The sequence below is a fragment of the Colletes gigas genome, unplaced genomic scaffold, assembly GCF_013123115.1.
Source record: "Colletes gigas isolate AHSC1104 unplaced genomic scaffold, ASM1312311v1 Colletes_gigas_Sc00007, whole genome shotgun sequence".
Classification (NCBI taxonomy): domain Eukaryota; kingdom Metazoa; phylum Arthropoda; class Insecta; order Hymenoptera; family Colletidae; genus Colletes; species Colletes gigas.
Window position 1 is genome coordinate 147,646 of NW_025106636.1, and position 15,191 is coordinate 162,836.

At 36.5% G+C, this 15,191-nt stretch overlaps 2 protein-coding genes across 3 annotated transcripts; one reads left to right on the forward strand and one right to left on the reverse strand.

Annotated features, from left to right (window-relative positions):
* Positions 1–2,871: 2,871 nt before the first annotated feature.
* Positions 2,872–12,007, forward strand: LOC122396647. 2 transcript variants are annotated; one of them, XM_043395236.1, is made up of 5 exons: positions 2,872–3,685; positions 3,857–4,017; positions 6,001–6,214; positions 8,469–8,766; positions 9,655–12,007. In XM_043395236.1, exons 2-5 carry the CDS (start codon positions 3,991–3,993, stop codon positions 11,168–11,170), a joined length of 2,055 nt encoding a protein of 684 aa, XP_043251171.1. In that variant the 5' UTR covers positions 2,872–3,685; positions 3,857–3,990; the 3' UTR covers positions 11,171–12,007. The 2 variants fall into 2 exon arrangements, with proteins under 2 accessions (XP_043251171.1, XP_043251172.1); XM_043395237.1 differs by lacking the exons at positions 2,872–3,685; positions 3,857–4,017 and adding an exon at positions 6,536–6,631 and having other exon boundaries at positions 6,115–6,214; positions 9,655–12,005.
* A 292-nt stretch (positions 12,008–12,299) lies between these two features.
* On the reverse strand, positions 12,300–14,972 carry LOC122396648 (dnaJ homolog shv). Its single transcript, XM_043395238.1, has 4 exons — positions 14,763–14,972; positions 14,025–14,409; positions 13,406–13,961; positions 12,300–13,335 (listed from the first exon to the last, which is right to left on the reverse strand). Exons 1-4 carry the CDS (start codon positions 14,855–14,857, stop codon positions 13,271–13,273), a joined length of 1,101 nt encoding a protein of 366 aa, XP_043251173.1. The 5' UTR covers positions 14,858–14,972; the 3' UTR covers positions 12,300–13,270.
* Between the last annotated feature and the right edge of the window lie 219 nt (positions 14,973–15,191).

The window sequence follows — 15,191 nt, forward strand, 5'->3', positions numbered from 1 at the left end:
GACAGTATCACTGATATTAACATAAATAGCGAATGATCACATGACAAAAGTCGAGTACTTGACCAATGAAAACATTTCACCAATCACGAACGAACCCTCGACTGAAGAGTCATTTATGATTCGTGGATTTATTGACAACCGTAATAGGACAAAATGGCAAATTCACACGATAGTACAAACTCTGTGGAGTGTGTATACAAAATATACTACTATAAACTTTATCGAACGAACGAAAAATACAAAACGAATAAAGAGGAAAAACAAAAAAGGAAACTCAACAATAGGAAAAGCAAAAATCCGAGCAAAAAGAAAAATTGTTCATTATTCATGAACTTTTAAAACGATACACGTGTATAATGTGTATGTGGTGGTGTATCATTCGTTTAAAATAAAGATGAGCAGATGTAAATAAACAGATCATCACGTGATCGGATCTTCATTGGTTTGATGTGACGATTGACGAAATGCTCTGGTTAAAGGTACAGTTAAGACTGGTTTTCATGTGGTGGTACAAGCCATGACTTTTATTATCGTAGAAATTCGTGACAGTTTTGTAGCTGTTTTCACATTCGATTCAATGTTATGACATTTATCTAGTTATCTGGTACATTGAATTTTAAAAAGTTATGTTACAAAGTATCATACAAAGCCGACGCTTCTGTTGGAACCTTTGATGTTCGATACTTTCGTTCGATAATTTCCCTGATATACCCCTTAGAATCGATATTATCGATATTAGTTCTCCTTACGTAAGTACGTGCAGGGTAGGCAAAACTTTTCGATCAACGAATACCTTTTATTGAATTTCCTCATTTGAATCTAATTCACCTATAGTTGATTGCTGTGAAAGTTGCTACGGATACTGTTAAGCGTTACGTATACAGTCAACAACTTCATATTTATCGGTTTGGCGGCGAATTTGGAAGTTTAATATAGCGTTTATTTTCTTGCGCATTTCTCAGCTGTTTCATATTAGATATCACTTTTTCAAATTACCGATCTTCGTTTTTTTCATTACTTTTATATCAAATATATTCTATTTTTGTTCGACCGCCATTTTGTTCATCCAAAATGGTCGGATTAACAGCAACAAACCGCGTCATTGTTGATACTTTATCTACCTCTCGGGATATCATAAGAATTAATTAATATTGAAATTAGAAGAATCGTTAAAAGATTAACACAACGCAGAAGCTTACAGAAATCTATGATTGCATTATTAACCTTTAATTACTTGTACGGAGCCATTGCAATTTACAGAGTTTCTATTGTACGTATAAATCGTGCCTGGTAACGTCATCTTCCGGTGTAGTTACCTAAACCGATCTCCTTTATCAGATTTAGTACCATTTGTGAAACAAAAGTTCGAAGAGTAATAACCTCTCTATGCAAATGATTCCAATTTTGATTTTAGGCAAACTTATCGTATACTAATTTTTTTGTTTACCTTTTAGAAAATGTAAAAAGAAATCGATATGAAAATCTGCAATCGCCAATCTGCGCCTTAAATAAAATCGTACTCGTGAAAAGTTTGTACACATATTAAAAAATGAAAATACAGGTGTACTAAAACTTTTGAGCGATAGTATATGTACATGAGATGTAAGTTTATAACAGTTACTTTTATAACAGATATGTACTTTATAACAGTTGTTCGGAACAAAAGTTGATCGTAACTTGTTTTAAAAAACTGAAGCCAATATTATGACAATTTTCGAGGGTTGTTCCTGGACCGCAACGAGAGGAAAACGCCGATTACACTCAACTTCTTCGACGCGTCTGGGAGGTGCGCGAGCGCGCGCTTATCGACCAGATCCTCGTCTCTCCTCGTTTCCTCAGTGGACAACAAAGCCGGTGTATTTTACTTGAATCCCAGCTAACGCCTCGAACGTCCTACGAAGGATCTGGAAATGTCTGATCCTCGCGTGACATTCACAAATCAAACGATCCGTTCTACCTTCGTCCTCGTTCGCAGCTGATCGGATCCGGACGTTTCGTTTCGCGTTTGTAATCGGCTCGAACCGTTCGAATGGTTCGAAGGGAATCAAGTTCCACGTGTTTAGAGAACAGACGTTTGACTCTCGCCGAAGGATCCGAGGAGTCAGGTTCTCTCGGCTCGCTGGGAAACAGAGGAACGTTGTACAGTGAACGAATTGATAATGTGACGAGTGGTGAAGTTTTCGAACTTTATCGGCCCCTACAGTGCGTTGCATAATTACACGTACCACCCTTATTTTCAAACGTTTCAAAGTTTTAAACAGAGCAATAGAGCAATAGAGATTAATTGGAGAATTAAAAATTTCATAGAATCCTGATTTATTTTATAATTATTCGCGAATATTAAAACGTGTTCATCTCGATATATTAATATTGTAATGTAGTTGGAGTCATTTGGTACAAAGAACTTAGAAAAAAAATGATTTAAAATTTTTAATTAATCGTATTAATTACTGGAAAGTTACATAGTTTAATGGTACGAAATATTCGAACTAATTCTTTCGTTCCTAACATTATACGATCTTGAAGATCATAAGGTAAATGATTATCGATACAATCTGTTATATAAAAATATCTTTAATATACATATAATTTGAACAATTTAAAGTTTCGAACAGCTACTCAAGAATCATTGGAAATATAGAAAAAATTGACATACACCGTTATGTTAGTTATAGAAAACGACGAAACGTTTCTTTTATTTTCTCAATATGGTCCTAATCTATGTCAAAAATGGTTAGTAATGACGCAATCGACCTGTATAAATTCCGAACTTATATAAAATCTATACGTATATATTGGAACTTATGCAAGAACTAATTTAAACAGTTTCGTAACAGTTTCGAACAGAACTTTTATCAATCGTTCGGAACAATTATTTTTGGAAGTTTGCCAAGTCCTGTGCCGGATTGATGACGCGAAGGTCCGTCGGATTCGACCTGTTTCGAACGACAGAACGATGGGCTAGTCGTGTTTGAGCGACAAGCCTTATCGTGGATGACGTACACGAGGGCGGGATACAGTTTTGAATCACGTTCGCGATAAAATACATCGAATCAATAGCTCCGTTTCGTCAAAGTACACGAAACAGATACCTTCCTGACGTTGCACCGAGTTGTCGAATTGAGGCGGTCATTACGTTAAAGTGTTTTAAATTGGAAGACCGCAATTGGAACGGTTCTGCCGATAAATAGGCCATTGCCAGGCTCGCAGAGATATGACAGGAAACGTACGAGAATGAAATATATTTTTCTGAAATTGACCGAGACGTCCACGCCGGATGTTCCGCCGTTAACGACAATTACATTTCTTTCCAAGAACGCCGTCACCACGAATCCGTTTATGGAAAGTCAGCTGTATACGAGGCGACGATGAAAATCTCCCATTCGATAAAAGTCTTACATAAATGAAAGAGAACCCGACCCGTTTTCGGATATATGAAGCCCCGTGGGAGAACGTTTTCTTCGAACGCAACCTGATCGCGGTGGACTAAAATCGTCACGTATTTTTTAAAGATCAAAGTTGAATCCCTCATCGAAATAATTACGAACAAGGTCTGTGTGATGTTGGACAATTTGACGAGCTACTCGTTGGCAATGTCTCCAAGCGTTTCCTCCGTTTGCTTCAGAATCGTTTCGACGGCGGTTGATCGTAAAAGCGGGGGAAACACCATCGACAGAATCAGCCGGTGAGTCCAAAGCTTTGCTTTCTCGTCTGAAAAAATGAAATCCAAACGAGTTGTTTACGAATCTCTGTTTTCCAAATGAGTTTTGCTCTTTCCTTTTTTATCCTTATCGAATCTTTGAACCGGTTCAGCGAATCGTTTTTCGTTATCGCATTAAAAACATTTCATTTGCAGCTAATTTCATGCGCCAATAATGATCGGCCACATTACCTTTGTGCAAACAGCGCCAAGTGCGATGTACGCGTTGAAATGTATAACACATATCTCTCAATTGCTCGAAGTTTGTTAAGAAGACAGGTTGCACCGGTATGCGTGAAAATCGTTCGGATAATCAGGTAAGAGAATTCATTTTTTTCATCTGTTTATCAGATAGCATGCTATCTGATACCCCATTAAGGCTGGTTCTATAGTTAAAATGTTACTATCGGTAATAGAAAACGAAACAAATAAATTGGAACGGTGAATAAAAAGAAGCATACGACACTGCTAAAAGGATAGATCGATGATATATTAATGGTTACCGTGAGTTATAAAATTTTCAAATGAAACGCGCCACGCGATCCATTTGTTCGATCGGTTTCAAATTTTGCACAAATTGTTTTCCGAATGAAAAAATTTTTCATCGAGCAGCAGTAATGGAAATACCACGAATCTGAATTTATTATTATATATACATATATAGTATACGTAAATTCTTTATTTATTATTATAGTTCATTTTAAAAGCTCACTTATTGTTATTATTATTTATTAAAAGTAAGTACTTGACGACATTGATACAAACAGTATGGGTATCAGAAAAATTCGAATTCGTACAGATGTTCGACTAACACCGAGATGGATATGAAACAAACTGAATCTGCAACATTACACTGTGCTTTCGAAGCTTATGGAATAGAAGTGGGAATACAGTTAAATCCCCTACAACACGATTTCATTCTAATAGGTGGCGTCTACTACGATTATCTATTTTTGCTTCTCAAAGAAACTTCTTATAGTAATGTTTAATCCCGTGTAACACGGCATTTTTTTAGAAACCTAACTACCGTGTAATATGGGAGTTTACTGTAACAATGCAAGCCACGATATATTAGAAAAATTAATAAAGAAGTAAGCAAAATGATCGTTGTACCGATTTTACCAAAAGATATATGAAATATACATATTTAATCTATTTACTGATACGGTATTTTCTTTGTAGACACCTTAAATACATAGAAAAAGACACCTGTTGTTTAATCATGTGTTTGTAGCACTTAATGACGCGTGCACGGAATGTTTAACGCCGTTTTAATCGAAAACAGAATTTATCGTTATTTGATTTTTTGTTATCTGCAACAGCGCGTGGAAACGGAAACAATTAAGCAAGCACATCTGAATCAATATTTTATTGACAGTTTACGTCTTACTCTTCGTTCTGTTTCAATTTTCACATCGTCTATTTAACTTGTCTCTTTTCAGTAACTTAGAACGCGCGAACAGAAGAATGTTGTAACTTTCGAAGAATAGAGGTTCGCGTGAAAAACGTGGATTTGAAGATAGAAAATTCGTTAGACGAGTAGAAGAGAAATTTTGAAACGTATTCGTGGCGGGTCAGGTAAATTAGAAGACAGTTTTATAAGAAAAAATGAAACTGATGAAATTACAATGGTTGTGTTTCTATCCACGTGTTAGACTGACGTTCAAATATCTCTGATCCCGCCGCGTGGAAATGATGCGATGTATTTATTTTCGCAGAATCGACCCAAATATCTAGATCAGGTTTTCGTTGATAAGGTAGTTTCGACGAAATTCTCTATTCCGAGATAGTTATACGCGCTCTATCTATCGTTGAATCATCGCGTGCAAAGATATTTGGATTGTAATATAATGTGGGCGTGTCACGGTATTTTTACAACGTAAATCGTTTCAAAAAGAGACAATCTCGATCGTGAATCCAAAACGCGCAGCAAAACAGTACATTGGCTAAAAACTAAAAATGTCAAATTGTTAGATCGCTATAGATGCAAGGAACATGTTTTTTATGAAATGTTTATGAAAAAGTTCTTCATTTGCAACAACTGTCCTCGCTAATAATAAATTTATCGTTTTCAGGTGTGTATTTCTAAGTAATATAAATATGTATAATATTGTGTACGTTTTTTTTTAACGATATAAGAAATTAAAAAAATATGGATAAAATTTAATTTTCTTTGCATAACGCATTTAATAAATAATCAGTAATTTTGATTGGTCTGGTAGGAATACTAGCGTTAATTTTTCAGAATGATTAAACAAAACGATCGATTCACTGATGCGAATTTATATCTTTATATTCAGGCAGAGTTTCGTGGCGAGAGCAAAGCACTGGACGATGACAGTATTTTCCATTTCAAACATGACAGCCAGACAAACAAGGGTCGAGTTCGACTACGAAAATGGTTAATAGGCCTCCTAGTCTTCCTGTTGATGTACCTGATCATCGCGAACACGTATACCTCGGATCAATACCGGGAAATGTGGTTTGGAAATATGGTCAACGACACTCTGTCGGGTACGTTTAATTCGAAAACTCCTATTTGCTATTTTGTACGGAAGGAAAGCGGGAGAAACAATGAATACATATACAAAGACAGAAGGAATGCTGCCAACACCATTGAATTTTCACTGCTGAAATTTCTACTCGTACCTGACGGTCTCAACTTTGAGTAAATCATGGTGTTCTTATACCAGAAACAAGAAGTTTGTAAGAGCGTTAGGATAAGAACCAAAGTGTATGGGCGTTCGGATCATTTCGAGGCGTTTGCATAGTCGCGACAGCACACGTGTTGTCCATGTGCAGAATGTTACCGAAAATATGGCGACTTTTTTTCAGGATCGATTCATCACGCCTGTATGAATCGAAAAGTCCTTTACCATTTTGCGGTCTGAGGCTTCGTTACCGAGTTATAAGCGCTTCAAATATTTACAGGTATGACTTCCGGCCCGCGCTGTTTGAATCCCAGAGCACTGCTCCGAATGCACGCCCGTGGACTGGCACTAATCGACAAAACAACAACTAATACATTATCATTTGCACTGATTTTTATCATTATTCGCACACCGAAGCCACACACTTTCTATATCTTATGATTTTTAAACGTAACAATTCAAAAATATACTTTTCCTTTGTCACGTTATCGGTGGAACCGTAATACTAATACGCAATGCATATGGCACGAATTTCTGTGTGTGTGTGTGTGTGTGTGTGTGTGTTTTTTCCCCTTGAAAAGTTACAGTTACTGCCGAAGGGGACGCGGCAATGATTTATTCAATTTATTAACAGATAAGCTAACCGCTCGAACAGCGACACTATTTTTAAACATTCAAAAAGCATACAAATTGCTTCAATGGAATAGACAAGTTTCGCGATTCTCATATATTAAATAAATAATTTGTTTTAACCATGCTCTAAAACGATGTAAATAACAAATATATAGAGTGTTAAAAAAAATTTTAATGGGAGATTCTAGAGGCCAAAATAAGACGAAAATCAAGAATGCCAATTTGTTGATCGAGGTTCCGTTAAAAAATTATTAACGTTTAAAGTTCCACCTGTAGAACGGCAATCTGCGAACGCTGCGCGTGCGTAATAGTGATTCTCGCTCAGAGAACTGGAAGGCTGTCGATACGTCGCTAAGTAGAGTTTCTAACGCTGAGTGAGAACGACTATCGCGCGCACGCAGCTGTACGCAGGTTGCCATTCTATAGGCGGAACTTTAAACGTAAATAACTTCGTAACGAAGCCTCCATCAAGAAATTGGTATTCTTGATTTTCGTCTTATTTTCGCCTCTAGAATCCCCCATTAAAATTTTTCCCAGGGTTGGCCGAACACCCTATATGTACATACTATATCTTTAAAAAAACATTCACATTACTATCATTAAAAATAAATTACTAATTCGATCGTAATAGAAAATTTAATCATTTCATGATCAATGGTTATTGAATTAATTAATTACGACTGTTAATGCATCCACTGTGATTATTTCCCTTATCCATTAATCAATGGATCATTGATTATTTAATAACCAGTATGACCAGAAAAATACTATAGGCAATTATTTACAAGTAAAATGCAGGTACAATGTATACACGTGTACAGAGTGATTCAGGAACAAGGCGAACTCATCGAACATTTCTATTTTTAATTATTTTAATACACGAAAGAATAGTTTTCACTGTCTCAAAAATAAAACTACAATAAGGGACCGACGGACTTTCAAATTCAATTACCTCGAAAACGAAGCCTCAAACGAAAAAATGTTATTCTTTTCGAGATAAGAGGTACTAATCAAACTGGTTTGAAAATAAAGTAAATCGAAACGTATACATTTATTTTTCTATATCTATAATCACCATTTAATGCAACATATTTCTCCAAATATCCTTTCTTTCGTTCTGTTCACGAAGAAACATTCTGGTTCACTCTGGATCCAATAGCACGCAATAATCTGAACTTTGATATTTGATGGAAAATTGGAACTGTACAGATGTTGTAATATTACAATATTGAAAATTCTACACCGTTGCAGAAAATTGAAAGTTTGCACGTTCAGACCAAACACTAAAAGTCCGAATTTGTTTATATCCCCGTTACTCGCACGATAGCGTCGTTGGAGTCGAAAACGACTGAAACTACGCTATCCAGTTTCTGATACGAGAACAAAAACAGTATCGAAAAGACAGCTTGACGTTCGAATAGAATTAAACCGAAAAGTACAAACGCAAATCCTAATTTACGCTCGTTTTTGTTTTTCTTTTCTAGAAAATTACGTGGAACTAAAGCCTTTTTTCGCGCCCGGAGCCAATTCTGGCTTCTTAGTATGGAACAGAGGTTGTCGAATACCGGCGATGGACCCTTTTGATCCAGCGGTGAAGCAGTTCATTCAAAAGGAGGAGCCCATCGTTTGCAAGAACGGGGATTATCTACCGCTGGTTGATTCGAACGACACGGCAGTGTTCATAAATCCAGAGGCGATACACCATTTTTACAACAATTCGAAGGAAATCAACTGCTGTTGGCGTCCTTTCTGGCGATTAAAAAACAACGATAATGTTGTTGCGTCAGTAAGACTGCTTATTTTCCCGTAACAATAACTACAATTTTCGAAGCGATCGTTGCCTGAAAAATTTCAACGCAACACTGTTATAAAGGTATCGCATAACAGATATCTCAAACCTCCGGTTGAAGTTTAATAATGTGATCGCAATTAACAAATTTCACTCCTCGACACTCCGCATCCAATCAGATATCCCGTATTCGTAATTCTCGTTTATAAATTTGCAAGAATTGTGAAAGCGTGACAGAATTTTTTAGAAGAAAACGACGAATCGTGAGTTCTGTTCTTAGTGAAAAGTCCTGTCACCCATATACAATGACATCAAAAACTTTTGCTTATCTCTGGTAATAAAAAAAAACATCCCCCGTAATTAGCAAATTACTCTACGGAAGTACGCATAGCTAAGAAATAAACCGATTGGTTTGGCCTCTTAGCACAGGTAACGTAAATGAGAATTCTTCGAGTTCGAGGAGGGTGGAATATTCTAATTTAACAGAAAAATCAAATCCCCGAACTTCAATAGCAAGTATACTTGTTTTAAAGTAGCGTAACTCTTGAACTATTAGGTTCAGATTATAAGTAAAAAAACTGCATCGAATAGCACAATTAAAATTAGGAATTTCCATACATAACAAAAGTGTAAGTCAAATCAATATTATTGCGTAGAATTCATGAAGCAAAGTGTTAACAGGAGGCACAGCGGGAGGAACGTTAACTTAGTTAACGTGAAAAGTTTTAAAATTCTTTATTAGGAAATAGAGAGAGAGAAAAAAAAAAGGTTTCATTTGAATTTCAAGATCAACGTAAATTCTCAAACAAGTCATTACAAAATCGGACGCGTAAAATCTATTTTGCTTAATTTTTTTTTTACACTGTTATTTTCGTTTACAGGTTCAGCAACAATTGCTACACCTTCGAGAGCTCTGCTACCATCAAGACCGAGTTCGTGAAAATCGAATGTTCGCGCGACAACGAAGTAATATACAAGGACTATCACGCGTTCCTGCCTCGTTTCCGCTCGGTGGAACAGAAATATGAGAAAACGAGAACTGACAGCTCCAAGTCCGATCACCTCAGTTTGCTGATTGTTGGCCTCGACTCGGTTTCAAGATTAAACTTTCATAGAATGATGCCGAGAACGGTTCAAGCGTTGCAGGATCTCGGAGTAGTGGAGATGCTGGGCTACACAAAAGTGGCCGACAACACGTATCCGAATCTAGTGCCTGTTTTGAGCGGTTTGTCCGACGACGAGCTGCACGACTTGTGTTGGCAGACCAAGGACAAAACGTTCGACGAGTGTCCGTTCATCTGGAAGAATTACAGCGCGGCTGGTTATCGTACGGTTTTCGGCGAGGACGCATGCGCGATGACGACATTCAATTATTTGAAACCTGGCTTTCGCGAACCGCCGACGGACTATTATCTAAGACCGTTTTGCATCGCCTCGGAGAAAGATATCGGCAACACGCACAAACTGAACGCGAACCTCTGCGTGGGAAGCAGAAAAACGTTTGACAATTTGTTGGAATACACACGAAAGACGGCCTCGCAATTCACCGATGATCCATACTTCGCTTTGTTCTGGCAATCCAGTTTGACCCACGATTTCTTCAACTATCCGCAATTGGGCGACGACTCCTACTACAACTTCATCGCTCACTTGTCCAGCCAACAGCTGCTGAACCACACGGCGCTTGTGGTGATGAGCGATCACGGTATGAGATGGGGCAGCTTCCGCGAAACGTACCAAGGCAGGATGGAGGACAGTCTTCCGTTTGTGTTCATGGTGTTGCCAGCCTGGTGGAGGGACAAGTACCAAGTGGCCTGGGCCAACCTACGAAAAAATACACGCAGCTTGACGACGGCTTTCGACTTACACGAGACCCTGTTGGACCTGTTGGAGTCGAAACATCTGGAAGAAGGAAATCTAAGAAGTCGATCGAAACTGCTGTCGAACGATAAAAGTTTACCTCGCGGGATCAGCTGGTTCCTGCCGATTCCTGACTATCGGACATGCGCAATGGCGGGCATAGCCAGTCACTGGTGCATGTGTCACAGTAGCCACGACGTTCCTTTGAACGACGAGCATCTACGTGACAAAGCCGTCTTTCTTGTCGCCGAACTGAATGGAATGTTGAAGAAGTTCGTGCAATGCGCGACTCTGAAACTGAAAGAGATTAGAGCCGCGAAAGCGTGGCAGAACAAAAGCGACAATTCTGACCTCGTGGACTATACGATTACCATTCAAACGGAACCCGGCAACGCGATATTCGAAGGAACGGTACGGCACAGAGAAAAGGATAAGACTAAAAAATTGGTGGGCTCGGTTAGTAGATTAAATGCGTACGGGAAACAAAGCGCTTGCGTCGACGAGTTCAACATGAGGTTATATTGCTACTGCCTGTAAGATTCATCCTTATTTTATGCACAGTTACCTTTTCACGATTCATCTCCTCCTCTTCCCTGATTCTTTCCGCTCAGCTCTAGCAGAAAAGAAGATTAATGATCATGCAAGAGAAATCTACTTTTTGTATCTTTCATTTTACCTTTTTAACAGACGATACCAAAGCGTTTATGGGATTTTTCCGATTTAAACAAATCCAAATATCACATAAATTATCTCGAAAACAACACATTTTTGGCAAAAATGTTAATACAGCAGAATTAAATTAACACAACAGTTTCTTAGTTTCAAGGGAAAAATATGTACGGCTTATTTATTTTTTATTTGTTCGATAGAATAAAAAGAATAAAATTTTGTATGTTAAACGATTATTTTTTTTTTTTTATCATAACTGCATCTTTTTGAAGCGTCGAATATATCCATCTCGGTAAGAATTATTGTGATAACGTTCTTACTTTGGTCCTCGATCGGCCGATGACGCGTCATTTTTTACCCGTACGCAAGCTTTCAATTTTTGGGCATGTATGTATATGTATATACGTTCTTCGAGACGAAAGGGTTAATTAAACTTTGTAAACAATGTACGATGTTCGATTTGTTAAGCGTCTTACCAGCAACTTTGGACTGGGTCCAGTAATTGTACGAATAATGCATAAAATTTGAAAGAAACGTCGGCTTAGTTACTCGCCAATTTGCAAGTACAATGACTTCCAGACTTCTCACGTTCGATAAGTCTATAATATTTAATCTTCTTGCTGTGATAAGGAAGCAATGTCAATACTAATTGGATTTTTTTTATTTTCTTTGCAGCTTTAAAGAATCGATTGTCTAAGAGCTTTTTACTATTAACAAATTATACAAATTTGTATACAATTTCAGACAATATTTATCTTCAAAAAAATATAAATTTTCTCTAGTATGTTCGTACACGTTGATGCTTTCTTGTTATACTTCACGACGATAAAGTAAAAATAATATTTATTTAATATTATTATCAAAAACATAATATAGAATCTTCTTGTTTCTCGAGATCTAATTATTTCCATCTAATATCCGATAAAGTGAATTAATTGGGTAAAAAAGAATTTGGAGTTAAAAGTACACGATCGTTAACATTAACTATGAATGTATAATAAGTTTTATTTAATATAAACGACCATTTGCTCGAAATAAAATTGAGCACAACATAAGTTGGGCATAGGAATATTATTCTGTATCAATTTCTAATAAATTCGGGATACTTGTGAAAATGAAATATTGAAACAATGCAAATTGACAGATTTGACAGATGTAAATAGAATAGGAGATTAATAAAAGTATACAAATTATTATATAAGTTTTCTAAGGCCTCGTGTGAATGAGCGAGTAACAAAAGAGTTACTACGCGAGGGATAACAAACTGTCACGATAACAAATTGTATTACATTTGATGAAAAAATTGTGCTTTAATTCTTGTAAACAGAGTCTATTCAGAAATATCAGATAGACCTATGCAAAACAAGGAAATATGTATAATTTGATGCAAAAATTTTGTAATAAAAATGTCAATTGCAAGTTAAGTAATTGAATGGTACTTATTTGTTATTAACAATGGAGGGCATCATAATTTTTATTGTGTATAGTGTCAATAAAAAAAAGTTGTGACACGATACTTTACTTGGTAGTTTGTATTTGGATAGGGAATCCATAATTTAAAAACATGATCATTGGGTTTCTTTCTCTACTGTTTGAATGCAAAATTTCTGCTTGTAAAAGTCATTCATGCATCACTCACGCTTATTAAACATAAAATAACTTACTTTGTTAAATAAAGTATTCAAACATTTCTGACATCCATCTAAGTAATTGGCGATAACATACTTGACCAGTCTCTTATAATCAAACAGGAAGTATGCGTACAAGTAATGGTTACTACATCATGCTACATATATTCCATTTAACTGACCTAACACCTGGCTACCAAGCTTGTTGGTACCCATGATATTTCAAGGAAGCAAAAACACAACTTGGTATAGAAACACGCTCAAAGTCATCGACGCATGCACTTCAGTTATACGCACATTTTATAGTGTCACTTTGTATATACATTGCACTTAAAAGTTCCTAGTTTCTCCTTATTCCGTTATAAATTCGATTTATCGAATCCTGTTGTAATAGATGTTTTATTTCTGAAATAGCAATTGATTGGTAGAGTACACATCGTCGTGGCGTAAAGAATTGCGTATTGTAGTTAGTTACCTTCTTTTTGCGTATTCGTAAATTCTGTATCAGGGAATGCAACGTTAAACGTGATATGTAGAGTACCATGGAGATTATTATTATCATAGTTAGGCATTCCCTCTCCTTTCTTTCGAATACGAGTTCCCGGTTTGGTGATTTTGTCCCTCTGGATAGTTACTTTGTGGCCATCTAAATGTTCTATATCCATTTTAAAACCTATCAGGGCATCCTGCATAGATATAGTAACATTTGTATAGAGGTCGTCACCAATTCTTTCGAAAATTGGATGCGGCTGCGTTCGTATTTTCAAAATTAGATCTCCGGGATCTCCATCCAAATGCGGTTCACCTTCTGCTATAAATTTTGTTTCCTGACCATCTAACATACCAGCCTCCACTTCCACCTCTAATACTCGTTCTTCGGTAACGAATTCAACGTTCGCACACACCGAACATACAGATTGGTGCATCATTTGAAATCTTCCATTTCCTAAATTGCGAGTAACCAATTCTTGTCTACAATTACATTTCCTTGTTCCTTTAGCCGGTTTCATGACTGGTTTATTTCTTGTGATCTGAAAAACAAATGCACGACGTTCGAATGCGCGTTATTAATTAAATGAAACACAAAATCTCACCTCTATAAAATTTCCACTGTATAATTCTTCTAAGGTGACCATTAAATCCATTATAATATTCGAGCCTTTGGGTGTTTCATGCTGTTGTTGAGACTCTCCGCCAAAATGGAAACTAAAGTCTCCAAAGAAATTGGCAAAAGGATCTGCATTATTCATCATACCGTCTCTTTTAAGACATTCTTCTCCGCATCTATCGTACGTTTCTCTTTTCTCATTATCCGACAGAACTTCGTAAGCTGCACCTAAATCTTGGAATTTTTGTGAAGCGCTCTGGTCATCTTTATTTTTATCAGGATGTAGTTCCTTTGCCAGTTTTCTATATGCTTTTTTTATCGCATGCTGGCTAGCTGTTGGTGGTATGCCTAGGATGGCATAAAAGTCTCTTCTGCAAGGACATTGTATGTGTTGTTTATGATTAACTACAAATTACAAACAATCCAAATTGAAGATATAAAAGTTTCAACGATACAGGCAGTGTGCTATTTGTTTTTGCAATATATGTTATCGCGACAAAACGTTCTTTAAATAATAGAGAAAAGAGGGAAAGATAAAATGTACTTAATGAAAACGTTTACAGAATTGATTATTTTTTCACAAAATTCATTACACGTAATTCATCGTACCGATAACTTGGAGCACAACTTACGGAACAAGAGGTTATAAAGTTATTGTAAGATAAACATATTTCCGCGGTATACGATAAACAGATTATGAAAAAATGAATAGTCTTTTACTTACCCTGCCACAGTTAGTAAAACATACACTGTTAAATTTATGAACAAAGAGAAAATTAATTTTATCGCTGCCATTCTAGCAGACGGTACAACAAACATTGGTGCTTAAATCGTGGGTGCTGCTGATTGGTGCAACGAATTCAATTGAAACTGTTTTAATCGACGAAAAACGATCATTTAGGCGCATTCGTATGCAACTCCTACGACATTACGATTCGTCGTTGATAAATATGGCGGTAAAAAAAGTGAAATATGTATTATTTGACCAACGAGATCACGTACTTCAAAACAAAAGAGTAAATTTACTTTACAAAATCTGTATATCGATGAATAAGTTAATCTTAAAACAAAAATACGTTTCGTTGATTTTTTACTCAAAAAATGATAGAAATTTTTCTGGAGACCAGACGAATTACGACACAAAATTTCTTGC

Coding starts and splice junctions, on each gene's coding strand:
- LOC122396647 (XM_043395236.1), top strand. CDS start 3,991: ATGCGTGAAAATCGTTCGGATAATCAG. Junction 4,018..6,000: donor AAAATCGTTCGGATAATCAG/GTAAGAGAATTC, acceptor CTTTATATTCAG/GCAGAGTTTCGTGGCGAGAG. Junction 6,215..8,468: donor GGTCAACGACACTCTGTCGG/GTACGTTTAATT, acceptor TTTCTTTTCTAG/AAAATTACGTGGAACTAAAG.
- LOC122396648 (XM_043395238.1), bottom strand. CDS start 14,857: ATGTTTGTTGTACCGTCTGCTAGAATGGCAGCGATAAAATTAATTTTC. Junction 13,962..14,024: donor ACAGTGGAAATTTTATAGAG/GTGAGATTTTGT, acceptor TTTGTTTTTCAG/ATCACAAGAAATAAACCAGT. Junction 13,336..13,405: donor TACGAATACGCAAAAAGAAG/GTAACTAACTAC, acceptor TTGCTATTTCAG/AAATAAAACATCTATTACAA.